The sequence below is a fragment of the Necator americanus genome, chromosome III (genome assembly GCF_031761385.1).
Source record: "Necator americanus strain Aroian chromosome III, whole genome shotgun sequence".
Taxonomy (NCBI): Eukaryota; Metazoa; Nematoda; class Chromadorea; order Rhabditida; family Ancylostomatidae; genus Necator; species Necator americanus.
In genome coordinates this window covers 2,762,852-2,788,760 of record NC_087373.1, presented here as the reverse complement: position 1 = coordinate 2,788,760, position 25,909 = coordinate 2,762,852, and the positions used below count along the sequence as shown (strand labels likewise).

General features: G+C 36.3%; 2 protein-coding genes across 4 annotated transcripts; one reads left to right on the top strand and one right to left on the bottom strand.

Annotated features, from left to right (window-relative positions):
- Nucleotides 1–1,254: 1,254 nt before the first annotated feature.
- Nucleotides 1,255–10,312, bottom strand: RB195_008427 (uncharacterized protein; the record flags this gene model as incomplete). 2 transcript variants are annotated; one of them, XM_013447745.2, is made up of 5 exons in its annotated part: nucleotides 1,255–2,239; nucleotides 4,720–4,919; nucleotides 5,516–5,731; nucleotides 6,305–6,478; nucleotides 10,031–10,312. In XM_013447745.2, the coding sequence occupies 5 exons, from the start codon at nucleotides 10,310–10,312 to the stop codon at nucleotides 1,255–1,257; spliced, it is 1,857 nt and encodes a 618-aa protein (XP_013303199.2). The 2 variants fall into 2 exon arrangements, with proteins under 2 accessions (XP_013303199.2, XP_064046061.1); XM_064194916.1 differs by lacking the exon at nucleotides 10,031–10,312 and adding an exon at nucleotides 8,049–8,108.
- On the top strand, nucleotides 8,343–25,788 carry RB195_008426 (uncharacterized protein; the record flags this gene model as incomplete). Of its 2 annotated transcripts, none has more annotated exons than XM_064194915.1 (10): nucleotides 8,343–8,496; nucleotides 12,905–13,020; nucleotides 16,303–16,387; nucleotides 20,171–20,340; nucleotides 22,769–22,851; nucleotides 22,921–23,002; nucleotides 25,226–25,359; nucleotides 25,429–25,551; nucleotides 25,615–25,710; nucleotides 25,782–25,788. In XM_064194915.1, 10 exons carry the CDS (start codon nucleotides 8,343–8,345, stop codon nucleotides 25,786–25,788), a joined length of 1,050 nt encoding a protein of 349 aa, XP_064046059.1. The 2 variants fall into 2 exon arrangements, with proteins under 2 accessions (XP_064046059.1, XP_064046060.1); XM_064194914.1 differs by lacking the exon at nucleotides 8,343–8,496 and adding an exon at nucleotides 12,322–12,379.
- Between the last annotated feature and the right edge of the window lie 121 nt (nucleotides 25,789–25,909).

Genomic DNA, 25,909 nt, shown 5'->3' with positions numbered 1-25,909 from the left:
TCCAAATTTTTCGTTTTGAATTGCTATCAGTGGCGGTCACAGTTTGTGGGAACCTCTCTAAAAAAAGATAGCTACGTTGAGGTAAACATTCCTCGCTGATTAAGTACAGTAATTGCGGAGAAGCTGTATGAACTCTTCGTGTGATGACATTTTGATATTTTGGGATTGCAGTGTTGGTTTCACTTGCTTAGGAAATGCATAAAGATAGTGGCTAGGTGAAATCACGTTGATTAAGGTCATGTTGCGGTAAAGTGGGATAATTACCAGCAATTTAGGTGAGCTTAGCGTATCACTGCATGGGAATCACACAATATAATTGCTGATCTTTTCCATTGTTCTATATACTTTGTTCTTCGTGCAGTAAACCGTGTAGTCTTGATGTCTTATACTCATCAATATTCCATATATGATATTTCAGTTTCTATCCTCGCTGATGAGATTATTTCTAGTTTTTTTTTTACCTTTCATGTTCTACTTAGTTACGTTTTTTAGCGCTTCATTGAATATCCGCTGTGCAGGCTTGTACAGGTACTTAGTGTTGGCTCCGTAGCCGTAGAGTGTCGAAACTAGTTATTTTTTTTCATTTTCGAGAAATTTTGAGAGCAAGTTTTCTTGCTGCAGCTGCGTTAATTATACTGTAGTTACAATTCGACTTACTGGCTGTCCCGTTCGGTAATTTTTGGTATATGTACTGTATGACTGCGCAGGACGTTTTTTAATAGAATATGAAGTGAAGTTTGGATCTCCTCCATATTTAATGATCTTTCAAACCTTTCCGTTGTAGAAACAATAGTATAATATATTCCTTTATTTCAAATAAAATATGGAGTAAAATATCTTGTGCTAAATTAAATTATTATTCTGCGGAACTAACTAAACATGAGAGAAGTCGAGGCACTCGAGGAAAAAAAAAGCTACAAGTTCGTATCACATACATAGAAAATTGCGCTATGGCAATGCGATAAACTAATCATAGACGTTTAACACATGACATTTGGAACGTAACTGATTCAACGACTATATATTCCTAATCACCGGATGTTGAAAATATAGCTTTCGGGTATCTTAGTATACTCTAGGGGCGTATTTGATAATAATGGATTTCTTTAAGCAGAAATTTAAAAGTAAGCAAAATTGAACAGTCGTTGAGAACAAATGTACCCATCTTTTTTTTAGTATCAATCAACTTGAGCTTTTTTTAATTGGCAAGAAAAATAGTTGAATACGAATCAGCCTAGATTTGTACTTGTTACACTAGCTGTCCGGAGGCACAGGTGTCAGTTCTTCACGTAATCGTTCGTAAACATAACCATCCACTTCACCGTCCTGTTTCAATCTATTCTCTTCACCATCATCAGCATCCGAATCGCTTTCAGTTTCTTGTCGATACCCTGGCAGCTTGGGTCCTTCCTTCAAATTCGTCCAATCATCGCCTCTAACCATATCATCATCATCGCTCAGTTTATAGTAGACGTCTACCTCACCCTCACTACTAGACCATCGACCAAGTTCATATTGTCTATTCGCTCTTTCATTAGCTTCAGCAACAACTTCTTGGGGTTCTTGCCCAACGTTATTGTTCTCTTCATTTTTCGGAGATTCTTGCAGTTCTCGTAAGTCAAGAACTTCGTCTCCTACCCTGCTTCCACGTCGTGATCTAGGCCGATCTTCTGGGCTTTCAGACTGATTTCCAAGGAAAATCGCCGAGCTCGAGTTAGCAGTTGGTGACTCATCCGAAACCATTGGAGATTCCAGTGAAAAAGAGGGTACCAGCACAAGTGCAGGCACTTCTTGATCGTCATGGGGCGATGGTTGCGACTGCTGCAAAGGTGATTCCTTTGTCGGTGACATCTCTTTAGACTTTGTTGGATTCCCTTCAGTAGCGTTCCTATTTGCGCGATTTGAACTCAACTGGGGAGTCTGACCAGCCTCACTCTCCAATGCATCGGAATCAAAAGTAGGTTCTCTGGGTAACTGAGATGGATCACACATGAACATAAACCGAGCTTGTCGTTCAGTAAGCACATGAGGCTCATCATTTTGATGGTTGTCCAAGGATTCATTGATTTCCTGATAATTAGTGTGGGCGACATCTTTTACGGTGACGTCCTTCAGGACTTCTCCATTTTTAGAAGGCTTTCGCTGACAGGAACCGTAGTTGGGGACGAAATTGACTGTCGCGAGTCCGTTAGCTGCATCGTCCGCAATTTTCCTTTCACGTCTTCTCCGTCGTGCGTCTCTGTAAGAAAAAAAATATCATCAGAATACTTTCTTTCCTATGATGCCTGTCGTTTGATTATTTCTGTCTAGTTCACCATTTTTTTCACCAAATACTTAAGAGGTTACTCGCTAGTGCTGCGTGCGGTTAAACGATAATGCCTAGGAATACTTTCTTAGTCGTGGATCTGGCAAAGACAGGAACCAAGAAAACCAGATTTTAAGATGAACTCTATAGTACCGCAATGATATATGATATTGTCTTACTACTCTAGCGTTTTGGATTTGGAAAAAGGGTCTCGCATCGAGATTTCTCTTTTTTTTTGTAGAAGGAGAATCACTTGTCAATCCACCACACGAATATTAAAGAAAGGCAAACTTCGTACTATAAAGTTTGGGTATTATCCTAGTGAACTCTATTCTTTATTGTCCTTCTTGTTTTTGGCACAGCTGTGGAAGTATTCAAATAAACAAATTTATGTAGGAGTAGCAATAAGGTGCTCAGATTCTCGATAAAAAAAATTCACTAGCGATTGTTTCTTCTTTTATTATCGGTTTGGTTTGGTTAATCATAAAATCCAAAAATCAAACAATGCATAAAAAGCTTTCGGCAGAGGTTCTCCATAAAAAATGTTTTGACTGGGTTTATAGTTGTTTTGCCTCCACCATTGATTACTTTCTTTTTTTTTTACTGCTAAACATCAAAGAATGACAATTATTCTAAAATAGAAAAGTAGTGGTGGCAGAGGCGATCTTCAATTATTCATCACGTAACTGCAAATTCTTATTTTTTTCTTTTCCTGGACACTATCTTTTTTTCTATCCAGGTGTCCAGTTTTTTTTCTCTTCCGAGAATCTCCCTTTTTCTTGTATGAGAATTTCATTTGGCCGTAGATTTTTTTTTAAAGATCTAGTTGAGAAATGCTGATATTGAAATTCTGAGAAAAAGGTAGGACTGAAAACTGATCTGTTTTTTCTACACGTTTTTTTCTTTATTTCCTAGTAGCTGTTGATTTTTCGCTGAGAGAAATGTTCATTATTCTGTCAATGTATTTCTAGCACGCAATCTTAGCACATCTATGCATGTTCATATGCATAAACTTAGACTGAGCACGTTTCTACGATTAACGAGCTGTCATTGTCAATACACCTTCATAGAATGCTGTCATCGATGCGTTCAATGCTATCGAAAACGAAGAAATTACCATAATTATATGAGAAATTTTGAAATATGTGTTTCGTTTTTTGATACCCACATTTTTTTTCCTATCGGCCGTTATGTTTTCTTCATGGTGCTGGAAGATTTGTTCGGCATTGTAAACAAACGGAGAAACGAATCCGAGGCTATCAGCAGCAAAACAAAGTCATTGATTGGATTGGCCTTCTAGCAACTGGTCCTAGTAGTGTGTTTAGACGTACTAGTTGTGATAAATATGCTCAAATTTCACCCTTCCCTGTAATCTATAGGTTTTTACCCTATAAAACTTTTTTTTTAACCTAAAAAACGTGGAGTTTTTCCGGAAGAAAATTTTTGATTATAACTCAGACATACTTTTAGAAACTCTGCGTAGTTATTTCTTGAATCCTAGAAGAAGTTAGTTGAAAATTTTTGAAGATTCCAGTATAGATCTTATGGTTTTAACATAAATGTTTTTGTTATTTTTTGTTTGTTTGTTGTTTTGTGTTTTTTCTTAATTTAGGTCAATATTCTCTTACTCGGAATGAAGTTATTCCGAGAAACTCAATGTAATTTTAGTGCTGTGCATTATCGAAAGTTCCAGAATGTATTCTATTACGAGTAAGGTTCTCCAGAAAGAACAGCAACTCTACTCATTAGCACATGTAGGCAGTATTTAGGATGCAGCCTCCACTTTGTTTCAGACTCAATTCAGTTCTTTTCTATGGACATTAGAGATTGGAATTAGGCCTGAGTATCTGCATTGAATTTCTACTGCAAAGCTTCCTGGTTTTTTTTTCTATCGGGATTTTATTCAGAAGTTAGCCGGAACGTAGTTCCTATCGAAATACTTCTCGGGAGACTAAAAATTTTTAAAAATAAACTGTTTCCCACCTTTTTTTCTTAATCTAAATTGGGAAAAGACATTTCATAGTGTTAAACTTGACTAGAGTTTTTTTACTGAGAAAAATAATAACATCTACATGGGCCATTTTTCATAGTTCTGTTTTTTGAGTAGCTGGTAATTATGTATTTTCGTTGCTAGTACGTGGGGAAAAATTACTGCCATAATTGCGGAAAATATGATGTGTTTGATTCTGATGAGCGGATTCTGCTACAGAATCTGTATTTGTACAATTAGTCCTCAAAATCTTGCCTTTTCCGCGGTATCCTCACTTTATGTTGGCAAAAACTTAGTTCTTAACCGTTCCAGAAATTAATACACCTACATTTTTGCTCATACCAAGTTTATGCACAGGTGTACGCTTTTTTCCCGAAAAAAAAACTAGAAAATGAAATGGGATATTAAGAAGTGAACAAATTACCTGCACAATCGTATTGCTCCTATTATATAACATATGACGAAGAAACCTCCAATGATGGAAATAATGGTGATAAGTTTGGTATTATCAGTGTCGGATGGTTTAAGATGACGTCGTATTCGTGAAACTCGTACACTATCCAATTTGATACCACCGAGGATTCGTGCTAATGGGCCGGCTTGACTTCCGAGTATGTATTTCACCTGGAAAAATTGTCAAGCTTTTCTAAATCCTAGATGTCAATTCTGTCAGGGGCGTAGTGGTCTCGCTGGTCGCGAAAGTCACTTCATTTTGGTAAAAAAAAAAAGATTCTTGATAAGTAATGGTTTGACAAAGAGGTGATAGACATAAATGCGATAGTAGTAGCCGGTAGTCCGACCTAATAACCTTTGGATGGTTAGGGAAGAGATCCTCGTCACTTAAAACCATCATCCCACGAATCTGAGGTGGTACGGATTTCATGTGGAGTTACGGGATCATAGATTATGGAGAGGGGGAGGGGGGGGTGATTCCGTCCATTTCTTCCTAATTGTCGTAAAAAACGGCCCAGAAGATACGGCTTCGGGCGTTCTGGCGCATTATTTTCTACAAGGAGTTGGAGCGCGCCAGTGTGCGCCAGCGCCCTTGTGCACGCGCCGTATCTCCCTTGCCGTTTTTTTAGTGCAATTAGGAGGAAATGGACGGAATCACTCACCTCTCAATACTCTTCAAGCTGGTCCTCTTCATCTGAGGAGGGTCCGGCTGCTCCCTATCGCAGCTATGGTGATGGGGTTTTGTAAGTCTACAAATATCACCTTACCTTGACCGGATCGATGATCATATGTTCGCTGAGTGAGAGCACATTTTCGGATTTGGTGATAGCGAAGAGTATACGAGTGACGTTGAGAGGTTCTCGCTCTACCCGTAACAGCACGACATTGTTCTGAGTGAGAAGCGGTTCAGATTCATCATCAGCCGCATATAGCACGGAATTGTCCTCGTCATCGTCGTCTGACTGCGATGCATCGGATACAGTCTGTAATGCGCAGCACGGACACAGTTGATCAGCTGGTGAAATGTTGGTTGCTTGTGGAGCGCTATACTACGACGGAATTTAGCTGTGCTTGCCAAGACTGGATACGAAGGTTTCTATTAAGGACGAATGTTCTTTTCTTTCATGGCAAAACAATTTTCTTTTGATTCCTAGAAAGGAAGAAATCGAAAATTGCAGCGAGTTTTCAGTCTTGAGAACTTCTGTCTACGAAAAAAGTATGCGGCGATGAACGCGACTATTTTTTTCTGCTGGCTTTCCGAATCTCACGATTTGTCAGTTCATTTAGATTTAAAGCACATAGCCGTGTGAAAGAGAACGGACTTAGGATTAAGAACGTCTGGGCCCACGCAACAGAGCTCGATATTCCGATACAACGCAAAGACAAAAGAAAAAAAAAGAAAGAACAGGAAGAAAGACCAACAAAGAACTTGCTAGGATTAGCTTGTAAGGATTTTTGAACAAGAATTTTGCAAAAAATTCGTAAAACTATGTTTTTTTTTCGTAGAATCCTCTCGTGCTCTTCGTTGATTTAGTATTATATAATCAGTCAATTACCTGTGTAAGTCGTAATGTCGCTCCGGGACATTCGTTGGCCTGATGTTCGCAGTAAGAGGATACGATATTGGCGATTCGGCGTTTGAAATACGTCTCGTATTTTTCATTCGTGTGGAGATGTGCTTCAAGATTGACATGTCGTAACCGCATATCAACAACTGGTAGTTCCAGTGACTGAAAAAGTCACTGTTGGGACTTTGCGATGCGACGATGAGCATTTTTACACACAAGGAATAGGCACAGTTCTGATTATTATTATATTACTACATTAGTAATAGAGATGACAATAACCTTTTCTGCCTGGGTGCGCCACTACGACCCATTTTAATTGCTGATGAAATGTTACTAAAGAAAAATAGTCGTTAGATTGATTAAAAAGTCAGTCAAAAGTCGTTGAGGTTTTTGGAACGCGTATTGGCCTATACAATGACTTGCGGAGGCCGGAGGGATGAAAGGCTTGGTTTGCACTAGGCCGGTTTCGAACCCTCGAGCGTGTGGCTACAACGGACCTCTTACCTACTGCGCCACACCCGCCCGGGATTAATTAAGCTTCTGTATAATCGTTTAGACATATGGTGCGGTTAACAGAAAAACTCGGATTTCAAGACGTGGCTCATCGGTGTTCCTCTATGGATAAAAAGAATCACACAGTCGCAAACGTTTTAATATCACATACTTATATCAAAGGGATCCCGAACTCATAATCAGGAGTTCGGAAGATGAGTAGCATACGAGATTATTGTTAAGAAAAGCTATAGGTAACTCAGTATTCACTAGCAGTTCGAGTTTCTGTAAAGTTTAGTGAAATAATAGATCCTGGTCGCAGGAGGAACTATATAATCGCGAAATAATTATTGCTTGGAATTATTTCGTTTCCATATTCACCATTGATCATTTTAATGGGGCAATTAAATGTTCATCTACTAGTGATATTTTGTCAATGATAAAACTTTCTTTTTGGAAAAAAAAACTTGACTTTTTTCGAAAGCGAAGAAATATTGGGCCTATGATAACAGTCACTACAATCACCATAAACTGCGAATGTCTGAAATGTTTTAGTTAAGCAGTAGCTCTCACTTTTGACAACTTTTGGAACAGATGACAATTACAGTTATGTACACATCCGATCGTTGTCAGTGGGGTTAACAGCTGGAAATGTAGTGTGGTCAGCTCATCGTAAACAAATAATTCCGCTGTATCGTAGGTCAATTTATCTTCTTTAGAAAAAAGTGGTTTGGAACGAAACTGAAGAATAGTAATAAATCATGATGGTGGATGTCTTTCTTGATATATAGGTTAATATATCTGTCAATTGCTGACTTCTATTCCTTCGCCTGATTGCTTCCCTTCTTGACTCTAGCACTCATAAAATGAAAAAAATAACCATATATCCAATATTATACTATATATAATGTTGTACTGTAGTACAATATTATAATATAGTAGTTTCGAATAATTCTTGTAGTTTTGTTTTTGTTTTTATTTTTTATTCTTGTTGAAATATTGAAATGAGAATACGAACTAGTTCATCTCATATTCGGCACAATATTCCTAATCCACGTTCGAAGATTTTTGACAGGAGAAAAATCTGCGCGTTTAATTGGCGTATACCTATAGGAAGAAAAAGAAAGATTTATTGTGGGCACAGGCAAAGATGTTTAATCGATAGTTTTAACAAGAGAGGTGGAAACCTCATTCTGAAGTCGTTTAAATGAAGATTTTACATTGAATGGTTGGCGCTAACCGCATCTACAACGGTGAGATCAGCTAGGCCAACGTCTGAAATAATACGGTCCCGAAGCATGTGATGACGACAATGTCTGTAAGATCTTCAGCCCAACTATATTTTTCTGGGGCCAAGAAGAGTAGAATTCAAATCTAAGCGAACTAAGTCGTCTGACGTCGATACAGATTATTTTTTAAGCTTTGATCTCACAGACAGTGAAACAGGAAGCGGCACATGGGATAAAAACAGAAAAAGACAATAACAACACTGGATTGGCTGCATGAGATCATCAAATCCATTTGATCGTACAAAATGACACCAACAAATCAAGGAAGCGGAGCCCGCAATGAAACGAAAGGAACGCTTAAGAAGACGATGATGATTGAGGCACGACATTTTAACTGCAAATTTTCGGCGCATCTGTTCGCCATCGTAAAGTTGTCATATGGAATGAACAGAAATAGGAGTGGGTTTTATGGTTTGGTAGTTCACGCTTGGAACTATTGATCCAAATGTTATTTCTGATTTTTTTCTACTATTTTTATTACTATTTCTATTTTTTTTGTTCATTTAATCAATTTTTCCCTATACCTTACCTTACCAAAATTTCAACTGTGAACTTATTCCCGAAATGGAAATAATAGCAGTCTCCAATGGAATTTAGAACTACTGGTCCAAATGTTATTTATTTCTGATTTTTTTTTGCTGATTCAATCAAATTTTCCTCATATTAAAATTTCAACTGTGTACTTATTCCCCAAATGGTAGCAATAATCGGTTCCAATGGGATATCCATTTAATCGGTTTCTTGGTCTTCGTATATCTTGGGATAAATTAATTGGATATAACTATTTTATTTATTAGTGACATTTATGGATTCTCAAATAAGTTGAGACGTGAAAAATCAATGTTAACTGAATTATTGATGTCAAGAAAAAAAAAGAGATAGTTTGAAAGATTGCCTCTAACTCTAGTCATAGTAAATAGTCCACATATTGCCTATATTGGTGACGTTGTGAATTTCTTTCTCGAAAGAATTTTTCCGCATTTTGCACTCTTTGCATGATAGCCCACTTTCACCTTTGAATGATCTAAGATGAGGATTTGGCAGCGCGCTAAGTCTTCGGAGCCGTTCCGAAAATGATTATCAAAGGAACGCTGTAATGATGTTTACGTGCAAAATGATTATTTTCGTGCGAAGCCGGGTATTACGTCCAGGAAATCCAACAGAAATCCACTCGAATATCGACTCATTTCCGGAGGATAGAATCACATTTTGAATGGAAATATCCGTAATTTTGTAGAGAACGTTTCTAACATAATTGAAGAATGAGTGGAATTAATTTCTCAACATTTTTAGTCGTATGTCAATGTTTTCTATTCATATTCATCTATATGTGGGTGAGTGTGGGAGTCTAACAATGAAAATGTTCGTAAGCAATCCCAAAAAAAAAACATGCAAGGTAGCATGCGGGGAAATAAGGAATTATATACATTGTGCCGCCCTCAGAAAATCCATCATATCTGCTTGGATTGGGGTTTCAGTGTTATTTAGGATGCGGCAAACAAACAACTGCAACTGCGATCTATGTCCGGGATTTTAAGCGTATCAAAACAAAATGATGAAATTAAAAGAGTGTGAGAGCAAAAGCCGAAAGCATTGCTGAAACTAACTGAACGAATTAGAACGAGATGCAGCTCGTCACACTGGGCATTGTTAGAGCGGGAAACTCTCAATGCCGTCGGTCGATAACTCGGGTTCTTTTGCCCCCCCTCCGGCAGCACCCTTTGAAAACTGCTCCACACATTCTTACGTACGTATGAATAAATAACAATAGAAATATTTTGCAGCTTATTCGTATAAATAGAATTGTGTAATACCCACAATAAGAAAACCATTTAAAAGATGATTAGCAAGAATTGAACATTATAAAAGAAATAATTTATGTGCAATAGAAAAAAATGGCAAGAAGAGAAAAAAAAAATGCCAGCCTTCTAACCTGTATAAACTGATCGCATTCAATAACAGGTGGTGTATCTACGGTTTGAGGAACCCCCGTACGACAGATACATTTGTAATCGGTTCCATTATTACAGATCATTTGAGTTTCCATTTCATGACGCGTATGCGCCAAATTTGGACCATGGCTGGCGTAACTATAGTCGTTAGGTGAGCTCGCAACAGTCGACAAGGTTAACAGTGCAGCGATAATAACTAATAGAGTATTTGTACTGTATTTGAGTATATGTATAGTAAACTGCAATAAACGGCACGAGCTCATGCGAATCGTCTTGTCAGGCGCATGCCGAGAACGAGAAGTGGCTCATACGCCAAACCACGCCCCGTGGCGGCCGTGGCTGCTCGAGCGCTCCGCATTGACGCAGTATCCTCCTCCACCTCACATGTGGCTTGACATCACATCATGAATGTGGCGATAGGATATCGGGCGGCGAAAACGAACACATGATTTACGAAACGACGACAGCAACAGATAACTGCGCTTAAGAATGTTCGAATCCCTTTTCGCAGTCCGCAGAGGTCATAATTGTCGAGCAGTTCGTTTGACGTTCTTTCTAGTAATGTATCAAGGTTGAAGGTAGCGATCTTCTTCAATGGTCAAACAGAAATAACGTCGAAGCACCCGTTGAGCCCTATATTATCTGCTTTGCTCAGTAAATTGTTAGAGCTTTGCTTCCCCTACCTATTGGGGGATCAGATTTTATTTCAATACATCTTAGAACCGATTATTTGGGTTTTTTTTTTCGTATAAACTTGAAGAAGTGGGAAATTCACACAAGAAAAGAAGGTCTGCCTTAAAATGATATGTGAGGTGTTTACGACTTCCGGTTCTCCTACCTGCAGCTGTTACCGTAATACAGCACGCGCTGGATCATAGATTAAATTTTTCTCATCGCACTGCAATTAATTCTGTCGATATTTTCCTGGATCGTGGGATACAACAAACTCTTTTACCTATATTTTCTTGAGAGATTTTTGTTCTGGGGAAAGATTATATGTAGGTTACCTATAGAGTGATTCTTTTTGCATTAGAATACGTCTACCGCTTTGAATTCCCTAACTTCTTCCGCCTATGACTTTTTTTTCTGTTTTTACCGTTGTGACGTTTGTTGTGAGGTCTGTGCTTTCACGTTTTTCCGTAAGGGACTTGTGTGACCACAATTGGTGTGCTTACGCCCTCGAATAGCAACGAAGCAAGCTTCTTTTGTGCAGCGTTTTGTTGTCTATTATGGACCTCTAACTCAATTTACCTGGAAAAAAAGTAATAGAGAAGAATAATACAATAAGTGAATGCGAATTCTATGAGTGAACTGATTAACTGAGACACACGGTACTCATTGTTCGGTTTTCTAAAAAGTTTTTTGAAATATTCTTTTTTTTCATTTTGCGACACCATCACTTAAAAATTCCCCTTATATTTCAAGGAAAATCTGGATTTGTGACTTTTTCACCCTCTAGTATTGAGTTTCATTACAAATAATATATGTCAGCCAAATATTTGGTTTATATTATATTATTATTGTTTATATTGTTTATTCATATTTACTGTTGCGAGCAAATATTTTGTTTGGATAACAACGACAAAAAATATACTTTGATAGTAAAAAAAGCATCTCATCAGCATAGAACTTTAAAAATTAAGATTTTTTCTTGCTGTTATATCGAATTCAATTCATATTCTACTGGCGACGTTGTTTTTTTTTTTCTTTCATTCTCTCTTTCATTTAAATGTAATGAAGATGTCGAGAGGAATTTTAATATACATCCATTTCTTATTTGGTCATGGGTGCAGACGTTTTCTGAATAATATATAGAAAAGATGGGTAATTTTTTGATTTCTCGATCTGTTATTTAGAAAGAAAAGGTATTAATTTCTTCTACTCTCCTAAAAAATTTGCAAAGATCGGTTGGGGGAGCGGAAATATGCATGAAGCTTGTACTGGGAAAGGACAGCTTTCCTCATGCGTGTCCTCGTTATTAATATTAGTTTTGACGACCAGCATTCAGCAAATGTAGCAAGAATCCCTTTAATAGGATAGAATGAGCGTTTTTTTAGGGTGTTTCCAGACGAACGTTCTTTGCAAACGTCGTCTGAAGGGATCCTTTAAGGATGCACCTTCTCCCATTTCCATTAGTTTTTTTTTTACAGTTTCACAAAACAATCTACGTGAACAAAATAATTTTCAACTCCGAAAGACATACATCGAGTCCCTGGTCAGTTGAGAGTTGGATCTCATTTTACATTTACCAAGTCCCATTCGTCTAGTGGATATGTGTAACTCATCGTTTAGTAGTTGTCCAGGCATTCGTCAATTTTCTGAGCGAGCCAGTGAGCGACAGCTCTGATTTCCGTGGACAATGCAGTTGGCGAGGCGACATGTTTGCCTATATAATTTCCGGAGTGAATTTTCCGTGCCTGCAGAAGGATGTGTTAAGCTCCTGGTTAAATTTGAACTTGAATTTAGGTAGAAGTTAATAATATGTGTTACTAACTGCCTAATAATTCTAATAGCTCATAAATAACTTCTGGTTAGTGCGGAAGTACGTGAAAGTGGACGACTAGTGCAGATAGGCGCATTAATGTTCGTCGTATGAAGAACTTTTTGGAATTTCGGGGAATTAGAATGGTGTAAACCGCTGTGAACACATATTGTTTCAAAATGGTGTTCTCTGCTTCAATTCTTTAACTCCAGAAAAATGTCATGGATGTAGTAATTTTTGTTTTGAGCGATCTTTTTTGAGCAACTTTTTTCTGTTAGTTTCACATGTGAAATAATAATTAATCCTAGATTACGTACAGAAATAAAGCAGATATAAAGTTCTCGATTCCCTTTCAACTTCAGTTCGGTTTCAGGTTTTCCTTCTGTGGGGAAATCGACACTTTTGTCGAATCTTGCGGGTGTTTATTCCGAAGTTGCAGCCTATGAATTCACAACGCTTACCACTGTGCCAGGAGTGATCCGCTACAAGGTTCGTCCTATTTTTTTTTTCGAATGTTGGATAGAAATTTCTTCAATTTTGCTTTTTTCGACTGTTTACGGTTAGACCATCCGTATTTCTCGATCGTAGTATAAATGGAAAATGTAACCACGGTGGAAAAAACACTAGTCATTTTCTTGGCTGAAGATTATATTTCGATCTGTAGAACGTATTCAGAAGGGACATCGTACAGTTCATGACCACTGTCCTAAAGAAAAACCTTCACAGTAAGTCGAAATAAGGCTTTCAGAACATCGAATATTCTTAAGCTTTTGAAATATGCGCTGGGAAATGAGTTCTGCTAATAGGTTGCCCTTAAAATGTACGAAATTGCTATGTTTGATGGCTGGCTATGCATTCATTAAATATGTCCATGTTAAGTGCAAAGAAGAGGATGTCTGCTGGAAATTGGAGACGGAATGATCTCATTTTTGTCCTGAGGTTAATTATTTAGTAAAATTTTGAATTCGAAATGAAAAATTCGATTTTTGAACATGATTTTGAAAACAGCTGCTCCATTGTTTTCAATGGGTGTCCTTCAAGATTCTTATCTTCTTCAGAGGTACTTATTGTTCTTCCAGAGCTTCTGTCCTCTTCCAGAGCTGCTCATTGTTGCTCACGACTTAGTTTAAAAAAAAGAAAGATATCTGATTATAAACAACAATGTAATAGAATAGAAAGAAGCTTTTTCTGGGAATTGGAAACAGATACCAATGTATAATTTGATCTAACGAGTATGGATGCATTCACCTCTTTTCATTCAACTTTGTTACTTTCTCTATCACCTTTTTGACGAGAAAATGCCTTATAGGCGAGAAAAATCTTCTTATTTTGATATATACGAATATATATTTTTCATGATCCACATTCTAAGTGCTAAATTATCCAGTAAACAATTTTACAACAGTCAGTACTCCTGTGTAGTGAGAATCGCACTGCTAGTACGGTTGACCCTTACGGTCACCTTAGTTAAATATGTGGTGATGGTGGTGTAAAACGAAATAAATATATCTTGATTCCGGAAATTCTGTGGAGGCGGCGGAGACAAATCTTTTTGCAGAATTTGCGACATGTATGCAAGTTTCTGACGTTAGAACTGAAATATTGAAGGAATTATGTTATCTACTATCATAATAATTATTTAAGGTTATCATAAATGTTTTATTTTTTCGCAACCAATAATTCTGAATTAACGGATATACACTCTTTTCAAAAGATTGTTATATTATATAATCGAAATATCAGGATGTTAACTCGATGCCTAGGATCGTAAAGAAATTTAATTTTATTGTACTTTCATATGAGACTATGCACTCGTGCTTCTAAACGAAGGAATAATTGGTGGGAACATAAATGGGCGTCATAAAAAAATTTAAAAAAAAACTCCGTATTAAATATCGATTGTTGTTCTGGTGTACTCATTGGAATTAGGAAGCAAAGACTTGCGATCTTCGAACTCGTAGTCTCTTGAGACTATCGTTTTTGTCAACATATGGTAATATTTTGACTAATATTGTTGCTATCTAACTGATGTTCGTTCACGAAGCAATATATCTATGTATAAATAGATGTAGAATGTATCTTTATGTCCGGATTGTAGTCAAGATAGTCAGGAATCTGGAATGTAGTCGGTGACACTACATTTCAGACTTAGAAGTTGATCTAGATTTGAAAAACGGCAGTTTATTCCGCTCCCAGTCTGAAATATTGGATATCTTGATGGGAAATCTCAAGAATGTGCAGGTCAATTATGACATCTCCGATATTTTGGCGGCCATTCTCAACAACAAAACAAAATAGGCTGAAAATCTGCCCTCAGGGCAACGAAAGAGCCAATTCAAGCAATTCTATCAGTAGAATAACTTAGTAGAAGGAGCTATCCTACAGTTAAGTCATTTTTGGGGTGAATTTGTTCAAAGTGTTTTTATAGTTTGAAAACGTTGTGTCCATGGGTGAAAATCATTCTGTACATCTATTTTTGTACTACTCAGACTCATCTCTCTATTATTTTATCCGATTTCTTATTATTATTATTACCCATATTATTTTTTTTTAAATCTCGTAATGAGAGCCAGAACTGAGCATTTCCCCTATTTTTGCGCATTTTTTCTTGCCATTCACTTTTTCTTTCTTTTTTCTTCTTTCTTCTTTTTCTTTTTTTTTTTTTGCTACGCTGCGCTTCTTCTGCCGCTCTTCTTCGACTCACCTGTTATTCTAGTTGTTTTTTTTCTTGGTTTCTCCTTCTTTCACCGATAAATCAGTGTAATGAGACTCAGTAAATCCTAACAAGCATAGTTGTTCGCTGGGAAATACGCGACCATTACATAGCAGTAGCAGTAGGATCGCTTTTAAGGGTGTATCAACTTGCATCACACGGAGACGTGTGTGTCTTTCGCGCTCGATCTAGAAAGAGCCACTTGGACCTAGGAAGTCATTTATATTCACAAGGAAGTGTGCGCCTTGCACCATTCCTTTCAGATGATGTCATTGGCTTAGTAAATCCATGACAAGTCAGGGTTCTATGTTTTTAGATATCCTTCCACATTTGTGGGAAAGCCACGTCCACACTGCTGAAACGTAATTTAAGAAAAGATGCCGTAATAAGATTGTTTTCGCTGGAAACGATTACCTTTTTACTAGCGGTTGCCTTCTAAGATGTCTATACGAAAAATGTCATAAATATAAATATGCAACATCATGTCATAAATATAAAAATAAATAAATAATGATATAATAATAAATAATAATGATATGTAATGTCATAAGTATAAAAATAAGATTATAACTAGAATATTTGTGCGCTAAGGGAGATAAATTAACGATTTACGTTATGTAGCAATAAAAATTTAAAAAAGAATAAAAAGTTAGATAATTCACGGGAAAATATGCTTGACAAGATTTTCGCGTAATGCTAGGATGATTTCAAATTTTACGCTCAAATGAATTTAATAGTCTACATTTGTTTGAATCAAATAACTACTCTTCCACGAGGAAAAAAAGAGGCTTTCCCATAAAGCAGCCATCACAATGGGAAGATTAAACGAATTGGAATTCGAATTGATTCCTCATCCATCCCATTCCACCATTATTTGGCCTTGGCCCCATGCGAATTATTGCCTCCGTCAAACTTCTGAACGTGATTTAAAGAAAAAGAAAAAAGGAAGAGAAGAGAAGAGGAATAAATAATAAATAAATATAGCTATAATATAAATGAATAGTATAGTATAATTATTAGAGTATTGTCAAGGTTAGTGCTACATTATTTTTCTTTAGGGAGCAAAAATTCAACTATTGGATTTACCTGGAATCATTGAAGGCGCCAAAGATGGAAAAGGTCGTGGAAAACAAGTGATAGCTGGTGAGTTATTCGCTGATTTGACTTCGAAACAAAATTGTAGGTTAGTTTCTACGCATAGAAGATTTTTTTTTTGATTTAATGTATTTAATTGAACGATTCCGTACTTGCTCTACGCTAGTTTTTAATTTTTTTTTACTTTATTTTACTTTTTTAAAACTTTTTTAACTTTACTTTGTTTCAAATCTGCTATATGTAATAGAGTTAGTGGTTTATTTTATTCTAGCTTTGTCTTCAGTCACGATTATATTATTTAGGCTTTTCGGCAGAAAATTATGTTTAAATTAGAAATAATCGAAGAATAAGAATTAAGAAGATGAATAGAAAGGAATCAATAGTATAGTGTTAGGAAATGGAGCACATCTTATCTCTATTGAACATGATGAACGATGATAGTGAACAAGTATTACCCACATTTTAAATCATATCTTCGAAGAGGGAAAAGTGTGGGTCCCACGTGATGAAACCCCGTTCTTTTTTCCCTTGGTTTTGAATTTATAGAGTTTGCACCCGCTTTGAAAGTTCTTTGATAAGTTCTTGCCGGATTTTAACACTTAATTTGCCGTGGGCGTTTTGGTGCAAGGTGCATTTCTCAGAAATGGAGAATTTTTAGCGCGCACATTTTTTCTCCTTGAACAAATTGCCTTACAAGATGAACATTATGAAGCGGTGTGGTAACGTTGAAAATAATGAAAACGTATCCACATGTCAACATAAGAGAGGAATAGTCTGGTTCAGAAAACGAAATGTTACCGTATACCTTGAAATCAGTGAACGACGAAATTATCGACGTGTTTAGTACCGTCAGCAGAACACTGCCTAAACCTAATACCTAGTTGTTAATCTAATAAAATGCAAATAAAGGTGCGCTTAGATGCAGAAAAAAAAACTCCCACAATCCAATAGAAACTAAAAATTCTGTTTTGTTGAAAGAACTAGAAATGGTTCGTCATGTTTTTTGTAGAAAGCACTGCATTTGATTAACATCTACTATATGTCAAGATGACGTTATAAACGATAACCAATCTACTGTGTTTAGATTTTTTATACTTACGAAATAAGGTCATAAAAGGTAATTTTGAAACATTTCGCCTGAGTTGCACAGCCATTTCTCATCGTTTTGAATTTCACTGCAAATAAACAAACGTGAAAAGATTTTTATAGGGGATAACGTATCACAGAATTATTGACGATGTTGGGATCCCCCTCCCTGGAATACATAGGGGTACCATGCAGTTCATGAACGTGATCTCGTTTAGTCAGAAGAAAGAGTGTGAGAGAGAGCCCTGTGTGATCCCGTCTTCCCAACGATACAACTGATTACGAGTGATGAAACGAGAGTAATCCGTAACGAGTCAAAAATTTGTGCGGATGTATGAGCTTCTGGTGGTTATTTGGGTCCGATTACGGATGTTCGACAACTCGAATTGCTAGCGTTCTATTGTGTAATAAATTGCATCGTTGAGAAGACGAGGTCACATAGCGATCCTAAATATTCACATGCCAACATCGTCAGTTTCATTATACGTTGCCCTCTGTTATTACATTGCTGGATAATTGAAGACATGACGGCTAAATGAGTTTAAAAAAAAAACTTAATTACGATTTTTTTTGTTGTCATGATGTTTTAAAATTAAAAACGTAATCAACATGCGATATAATTGCTAAATAGTAACATTATTGTAACCGAAGGGAACAGTACACACTAATCCATAGTATATCCCTAATGTGCATTGTCATCCTTACTTTCGAGTCTTCACGCTGAGATTCGATTAGTCTGGAAAGAAAACAATGAATGTTGAGCTAAAATGACTCAAAAGCGAGAGATTTTAGTAAGCATAATCTTAATTGGATCGTCTGGGTAGAGGCGAAACGATTCACACGTTCAATTTTAGCGTCTATCTTTTCTCTTAATGACGTTTTTTTAGACAGTTTTTTTTAGTCCCATGAGTGCTTCCGTGCCTTTTTCGGTGACAGCAAACGTCATCGTGGATTGGCATCGCTCGTCGACGATTATGCAGATGATTCCGCGCCTTTATGCAGCGCAAAAATCCGATGATGACCATGATTTGCAAACAAAATTGCTTCCTGTGCCCATAGTCCTCGAAAAGGAGGATTAACATTGTATTCGAAAACTTAAAAAAGAAGAAAAAAAAAGAAATTTGGCTTAAAATTAATGAAGTCTTGACTAAAAGCAGAGCATCACGAAATAGACGATGTTGGGATCTCACCACGAATAGAAGGGATAGAGGGGATCTTGCTCATGATCTACATCCCTACCTCTACTTATTCGCAGAAAGATCCTAATATTGTGAACTTCATGATAAGTTGTCTTTGAACGATAGAAGAAAATAACTTTCAAAACTAAAGAATTTCTCAATTTAATGTAACACTGTAGAAAGAAGGGGTTGAGGATTTTCCTACGGAATCATTCCTACAATAAGGGAAAATTCACTTCCTGATTCTTAAATAACCTTGAAAATGAAATTAAAATAGTTCTGAAATGTGATGTGACTCAGACATCTGAAACACCTAGTCTCAATACTTGATTTTGTTTTTTGCTTTTCTTTTCACGACCAGATCCCTTCTCTGAAGTGACATTGAAGTTCCCGACTGGGAGATTATAGAGCGCCCGATTGCAAGAACCAAATAATCCAATCCTTCTTAGCGAACTCTCAATCCTCTCAATCATTTAGAACCCCTAGGAATTGGAAGCTATTGAGAAATTTTCTTAGTTGAATTTATGTGGACAAAACCTTTTTGTTACTCGGACCTGAAATCCAATAAAATTTGCTACAGGCGCTGCAAATATCGTTTTTTTGTGTGGATTTATTTGTCGGATTTTGTTTTAGTACACAAATTTCCTTTCATTTGTTGATGTGTCGATGTCCTACGAAATGGACAATTTGTTTTTAAAATTTCAATGAACTAGTTTGTGAATTTTTGCAGAAGAGGATTTTTTTTGTTCCGTACTTTGGCTAGATTCAAATTAAGCGTTACGCTCGATACAATGGTTTTTTGTGCTCATCGTGACGTCATTCTGCAATTAAGGATTGTAGCGGAACTATCCACTTCACTTATCCTTATGTCGTACTGTACTATTTCACGGGATTTCACGGCTTATGGAAGATGTCTTTTCACTTTTCATCAAGTCTTACTATTCAACAAGAAGAGATCCCATACTAAAATTACAAGGAAGTGAAAATTCGTGAAATTTTCTAGAAGAATTGATGAAAATTCTGAATGGGGACCTGAGAGATTCAATTTACTTCCACGAAAAACATGTCGAAATCATAAAAAAAGAGATAATTATTCTCGTTGGGAAGTAATTTACACGTAATTTCTGACAATTTCTTCTGGAATTTCAGCAGCACGCAATAACCTCTAAGGCGAAAGCTTTCATTTCATCCTTTAAAAAGGGAACGTTAGCATAAAAAAGCGGACATGTTGATACAGATATGACCAATTTCAAAGATCATATTGCTAAATAACATGTGCTTATTGCTTTTCAGAAGCGTGGAAACGTCAGGTTCATATCAATTGAAAAAGCCTGTGGCCAGATATATACATAACCTTTTCCATATTGACGTTAAAATTACTTTTTTCAAATAATAAATCCCTCTAAATGTGTAGCAGTTAACCTTATGTGCTGTACTTTACAATTAATTTGTTATATATTTTATTTATTTTATTTTTCTTCTTCTCTTCTCTTTTTACTTTATTTTATTTTTCTTCTTCTCTTCTCTTTTTACTGTTAATTTTCTTATTTTATTTTTCTGATTACAGTGGCTCGTACATGTTCACTAATTTTGATGGTACTGGATGTGATGAAGCCGTTAAAACATAAGCAGTTGCTCGAATATGAACTTGAAGGATTCGGGATTCGTCTGAACAAACAACCTCCAAATATCGGTTTCAAAAAGAAGGAGAAAGGTGGCATCAATTTGACAGCATTGGTACGTCTTAATAATCGTTTACGTTTGTTTTTTCTGTGCTTGTACAAGTTAGTTCTCTTGGTCTTTTTTTTTTTCTTAAATGTTTCCCTCTCCTAATTCTTCATGACTGGTGTCATAGGGTCTTCAAAAATATTCACCATAATTGCAAAAATTGCAGCAGAAACGGTTTTATTAACATTTCCTGGTTAAGGTGCAGTGGTGGTGGTCAGAACAGAATTTTTTTCGAGGGAGGTCTGACCGGAATTCTCGGAATCGTGTGCGTACAAATTAGTGGATCCGTGGATTAATTAGTTGCATGTTAGATCGCTCATGGGAGAGCGAAATGAACTATGGCTGAAAGCGAAAGCGAACTGCCCTTTTGAAATTTTCCGTTAGCTAGCATTTATTAATATGATTATTCTACGATTTTCCCCTTAAAAAATGAGATTTTAGCGATTCTTGTGGTTTTGACATTACTCCGATACGTAATTGCTACAAAATGATATAGTGGTTTTGTCCGGAAAGAAAGGATGTGAATTAAAGGATTCTCGATATTTCTGGAGAGGTCTTGACTTTTAGCTTAACGGCTATACCATTATTCTTTCTTGACAAACTTTGTTTTTTCGCCTTAAAGGAAAGTATATAATTGAAAAGATCTAAAGGAATTTCTTAAGATTCGATGCCTAGGATTGCTTTCATTCAGTTTTTAGCACTTCATGCAATGAGTGTCTAGACCTTGGGGAAAATGCGCCCACCTATCGATTCTGCGCTTTCGTCTCATCTTTCAAACGGCTACGCTTTTTCAACTCGTCATCTTATGTATCTGACGAAAGGGACGTGAATGCATAGCTTGACGCCGTATTGGGTGAAGTCAATGAATTCGAAGGCAAAACTGCTGGGGAGAAAAAACTGGATAATATTAAAATTTTTGGTATATGTAGAGGAAATACAGTATCCTTACGTTCTTTGGGTCCAGTGATGTCTTCTAAAAGTAGCTTCTTATTGCTAAGAGCAGCCGCGAAAAGTGTTATGAATTTGAATGAATTTTTTTGTGAACGAATTTATTCCTCGGCGCTGCTCTCAAAATCCCGCAATTCGGGCGAATTCTCTGGAAGGGGATTAAATTTTCCCTATATTCATCATCTGAAACCACCACAATCACAAAGTATATTTATGTGAATTCTGCAAATCTGCAGTGCAAATCTGTAGTGACCAATGTAAGTGCTGAACTAGGAGTGTAAGGCTCAAAAAAAAAAGTTGCGGATCCAGGATAAAAACTTTGAACTGGATCCTTATTCTAAACTTTAAATCTGCTTCAAATTAGTTGAGAAATGTACAGGTTAGATTCACTCATTCTACGAGTTTACGGTATCGTCATTTCACGATATTTTCACGTGACTGAGATTTTTATACGTGTGTCTTGACTTACTAAAGTAGAAAGGAGGAAGTCTAAGAAGTCGAATACGCAGCTCAGAATTTACATTTGATCTCACTTCGAGAATGTTTTTTTTTTTTTGAGATTGTTGTTTATTTTGAAAGAGTTGTAGGTGTTGTCAACTTAACTTAATTTGAAATCAGTAATATCTGTTAAAATCGTAGAAAGTACGATAAACGAGACATTTTTGATGAAAACGAGAATCTTTCCGTACCTAAATCACTTGAGAATCATTCATAGAATAAGCGGAAACAAAGAAATTTTGGAATTTCATCGTGCTTCCTGATTTCTACAATGATCACAAGCGAATTTGAAAAAAAAATTGCGGTTTTGGTACTTTCTTGTGAAGAAGTCACTATATTTTGACGAGTTGTTACTTTGTCGCTTTCTTAGTTCTAAGTGTTTTTTTTTCTCTAGTAAGTAATAAGTATTCTAAGTAATTCTCTAGTAATTTCTCTAGTTCTCAAGTAAGTAATTAAGTAATTTTTCTTTTTAAGTTTTAATGGTTCGGGAAATTTTCTCAATTTAATCTAAGCATTTTTTAAAGGCTTCACAAAGTGAATTCGACTTGGAAGTTCTAGTAAATATCGGTATGAATGTTATCCCCAAGGAGTCCAGGGCTAATAGGTTTTTTTTTTTTAAATAGTTTCTTCTTATACCAACGAAGTTTCGGTGAAATTTTATTATTGGCCTGACGTTTCGACAACTTCTTTATCAAAAAACGGTTCAAGGTCTTTGTTGCTTTGCATATCCCATGAAATTCCTCCCCTGTCCTTGCCCTACCCTCCATATCGTTCTAAGTACATACACTACGCAAGAACTCCAAAAAGAAATAGTAAATTTTCATCAAAGCCGTGTTGTCATAACAAGAAAACGTAAATACAGTTCCCAATGCCGAGGTTTCAAGAGGAGAGGACTTGGAGATTGATGACCATTAGGTTTTCTTTCGAATTTTCTTTTAAGTTTTAATGGTTCGGAAAAATTTCTTAATTTAATCTAAGCATTTTTTTAAAGGTTCCACAAAGTGAATTGGACTTGGAAGCTGTTAAAAGTATTCTATCCGAATATAAAATTCATAACGCTGACATTACATTAAGGTGAATTGATTTTTGCTTCTTGAGATTGTTATATGTGAAATTAATATAATAAAAAAGTATGAAATTTAGGTACGATGCAACATCAGAGGATCTGATCGATGTGATCGAAGGAAATCGTGTCTACATCCCCTGTATCTACGTGTTGAATAAGGTTCAGTTCGTTATTTTTCCTGAAATGTTGACAAAAATGCGATCAAACTTGGGGATTTAAACGTTCATTTAATTTTTCTTTCCAACTTTTTAAGCATCTAAGCGTTAGGCAAATCAGTATTTTTTGTTTTTATAATTATTTATTGTATCCTTTATTTTTATTAGATTTCTATTTATTTTTATTTGTTTATAAATACGGACTTGTTAAAGTCAGAAAATCGGGGATTGGCTTATGTCAATCGTCTCGATTTTCTCCGTTAAGGTACTAGTTAAAGCCGTGAAATATCCAGAATACTGCAAATGCAAGAGATAATTACTTTCCCAGTAGACGTATTCGTGAAAATATTCGTTTCCGTCGTTTTCATGCACATAATGGTTACCTACGTCCTGGAAAATTGATGATCGAATTGAACTCGAACTGGTTGTAGGCAAAATTTTTCAGGATTCACGGAAAAGGTACAAAGCTATTGCTATTCAAGTCATAGGGATGTGATAAAGTCACAGAATATAAATGTAGAAATAACAATAAACACAGTTATTCTTTATCATCTATTTGTTTATTTATTTATTCCTTTTATCCTTACTTCAAATTCTATGATTTGGAAATTCCCCCGAGGCTCTGGCATTTCTATTCTATACATATCCTTGTATGAAAATTTTCCAGTAGAAAGTCACCAAAATGGCGGTCTAACCGAGAAAACAAAGCTGAGAATTTTCTGTGATTCCTGATCGCTAAAAAAGGCGAAATAAGAACACCGTATCCGATTTCCTTAGCTGTTGATGTTTACATGGTGGCATTAGGGAGTTAAATGTACGAGAACCGCACAGCTCGCGCGGATTGATACGAATGCCATTCGTGATCGATAAGCACTCATTTCTGTTGTTACCAAGTAACGAGATGTATCAGCACCGATTTATCGGTAGAACCAGTTAATTTGTTTTCCCACCGGAGACATTTATCGTATTAAGTTTGCCAAGGCTTAGAGTAAGGGTTCCATGGAGCGAAGAAAATTCCTCGGGAATATCCTAGAATATTTTGAATGACTTCCAGATCTTTAAAAACGATAAAGAAATTTGAAATAGCTGTCTGAAAAATTGACGACCAAATTGAGCTCAAAGGGTTAAGGACAAAATCGTTCCGGATTCAGGGCAAAAGGAGCAAAAATTCTATTCAAACCACAGGGATTTGATAGAATAACAGCATTTGTTCCAATTTTTTGTTATTTTGTTTATTTTTATCCATTTATTTTTTGTTATATTGTTATTTTTTTCATTTTTCCTATTTTTATGTGAAATTCTAAGATTTGGAAATGATTCAAGGCTTTTTTACATATTACAAGTACATGGCACATATATAGAGACATAGTATGCAAGTACCAAGACAAAAACACAAAACACCTTTGCAAGTCCGATTCTTAGAAACGCGATGGTGTTCAGTTTACCCAACGAGGCAACCGTTTACACCTACGATAATTTGGTAAATAAAACCTGGTAAAATAAATTCTATCGTTCGTGCTGACATATAAGGAGTTGTCTCGTTTGGTGAATGGATCCATCGGGTATTCCTGACACCCATGGTTCATAGGCGGTGCTTCAATTTTTAATCCTGATACTTGCTGGGTGCATCCCAAACACATTCTACTGTTAGAAAGAACATAGTAACGATAGAACGAACATTATATTTGTAACCAAAGCAATTATTACAGTAGGAGAAGGAATTCACAAATATATTACAACTATTCACCTTTTTCCTCAAATTTCACCTGGTTGTACTAATCTAATCTCTGAATTAGTGGAAAAAATAGGCATCAGTCGTGGAACGTTAATTTTCCTTCCAAGTAGGATTTTCCTTCATTATGTTTCTAGCCTTCAAGTGTGTTTTAAACCGGTTAAATTCTTATTTAATTACTACTCATACGCGATCGAGCCTCCACATTTATCAGTAAATATAGTAATCCTTCAGCAATCCACTACGAGGTGATTAAAACCTTGGAATATAATATAATATAATATAATGATCTAATACCTCATTTCATATGCAATAAGCTGAATCGCGGTGACTCGGCTGAATATGTTCAACCGAACCGCACTCACTTTTCTCGATACATTATATATACAGTCTTCATCTTCTCCCTGCGCTGCTTGAAATGAGCTCGTTTTGGGGTCAACCGGTTGAAGACTTTCGGTGCCGGTTTTACACAAAATATGGGTCTTAAAATTATAGATAGATCAAATATCGATCGAAGAATTGGATATAATCTATCGTATTCCGCATTGTGTACCGATATCCGCTCACCATAAATGGAATTTCGACGATTTGCTGGAGAAAATGTGGCAATACTTGAATCTTATTCGAATGTGAGTTATGGGCTTTTTATTTTAAGGTATTTTCCTCCGGTAATTTTCTTTTCTGAGTTTTTTTTTCAGCTATACTAAGCCTCGAGGTCAACTACCTGACTACTCAGCTCCAATAGTGTTGAATGCTGAGAAAAACACGGTAGATGATTTATGCCTGAAAATTCACAAGTCGTTGCAAAAGGACTTCAAAGCGTGAGAAGCGTTATTGTTTTTGTTCTATTTGCATTAGTATCAAATAACATGGTAAATATTTAGAGCACTAGTATGGGGAGCGTCAGCTAAGCACAATCCGCAGCGAGTAGGCAAGGAACACGTGCTTTATGATGAAGATGTCGTGCAAATCCTGAAAAGGTTAGTAAATTTTGTGGTTCAGATCAATTCTTCAAGGTTTGGAGGTTTTTCTCGTTTTTTTTTTATTCCAGAATCTGAGTCAGCTGGCAGAATACTTCCTCTTTACAACGCACGTTTTCATATGTGTTGCGAAGTTTACACAAGGCTTGTTAAAGATTACTCGTTTGTTGTTAATGTTTGCCGGTGATAAATTATGTCT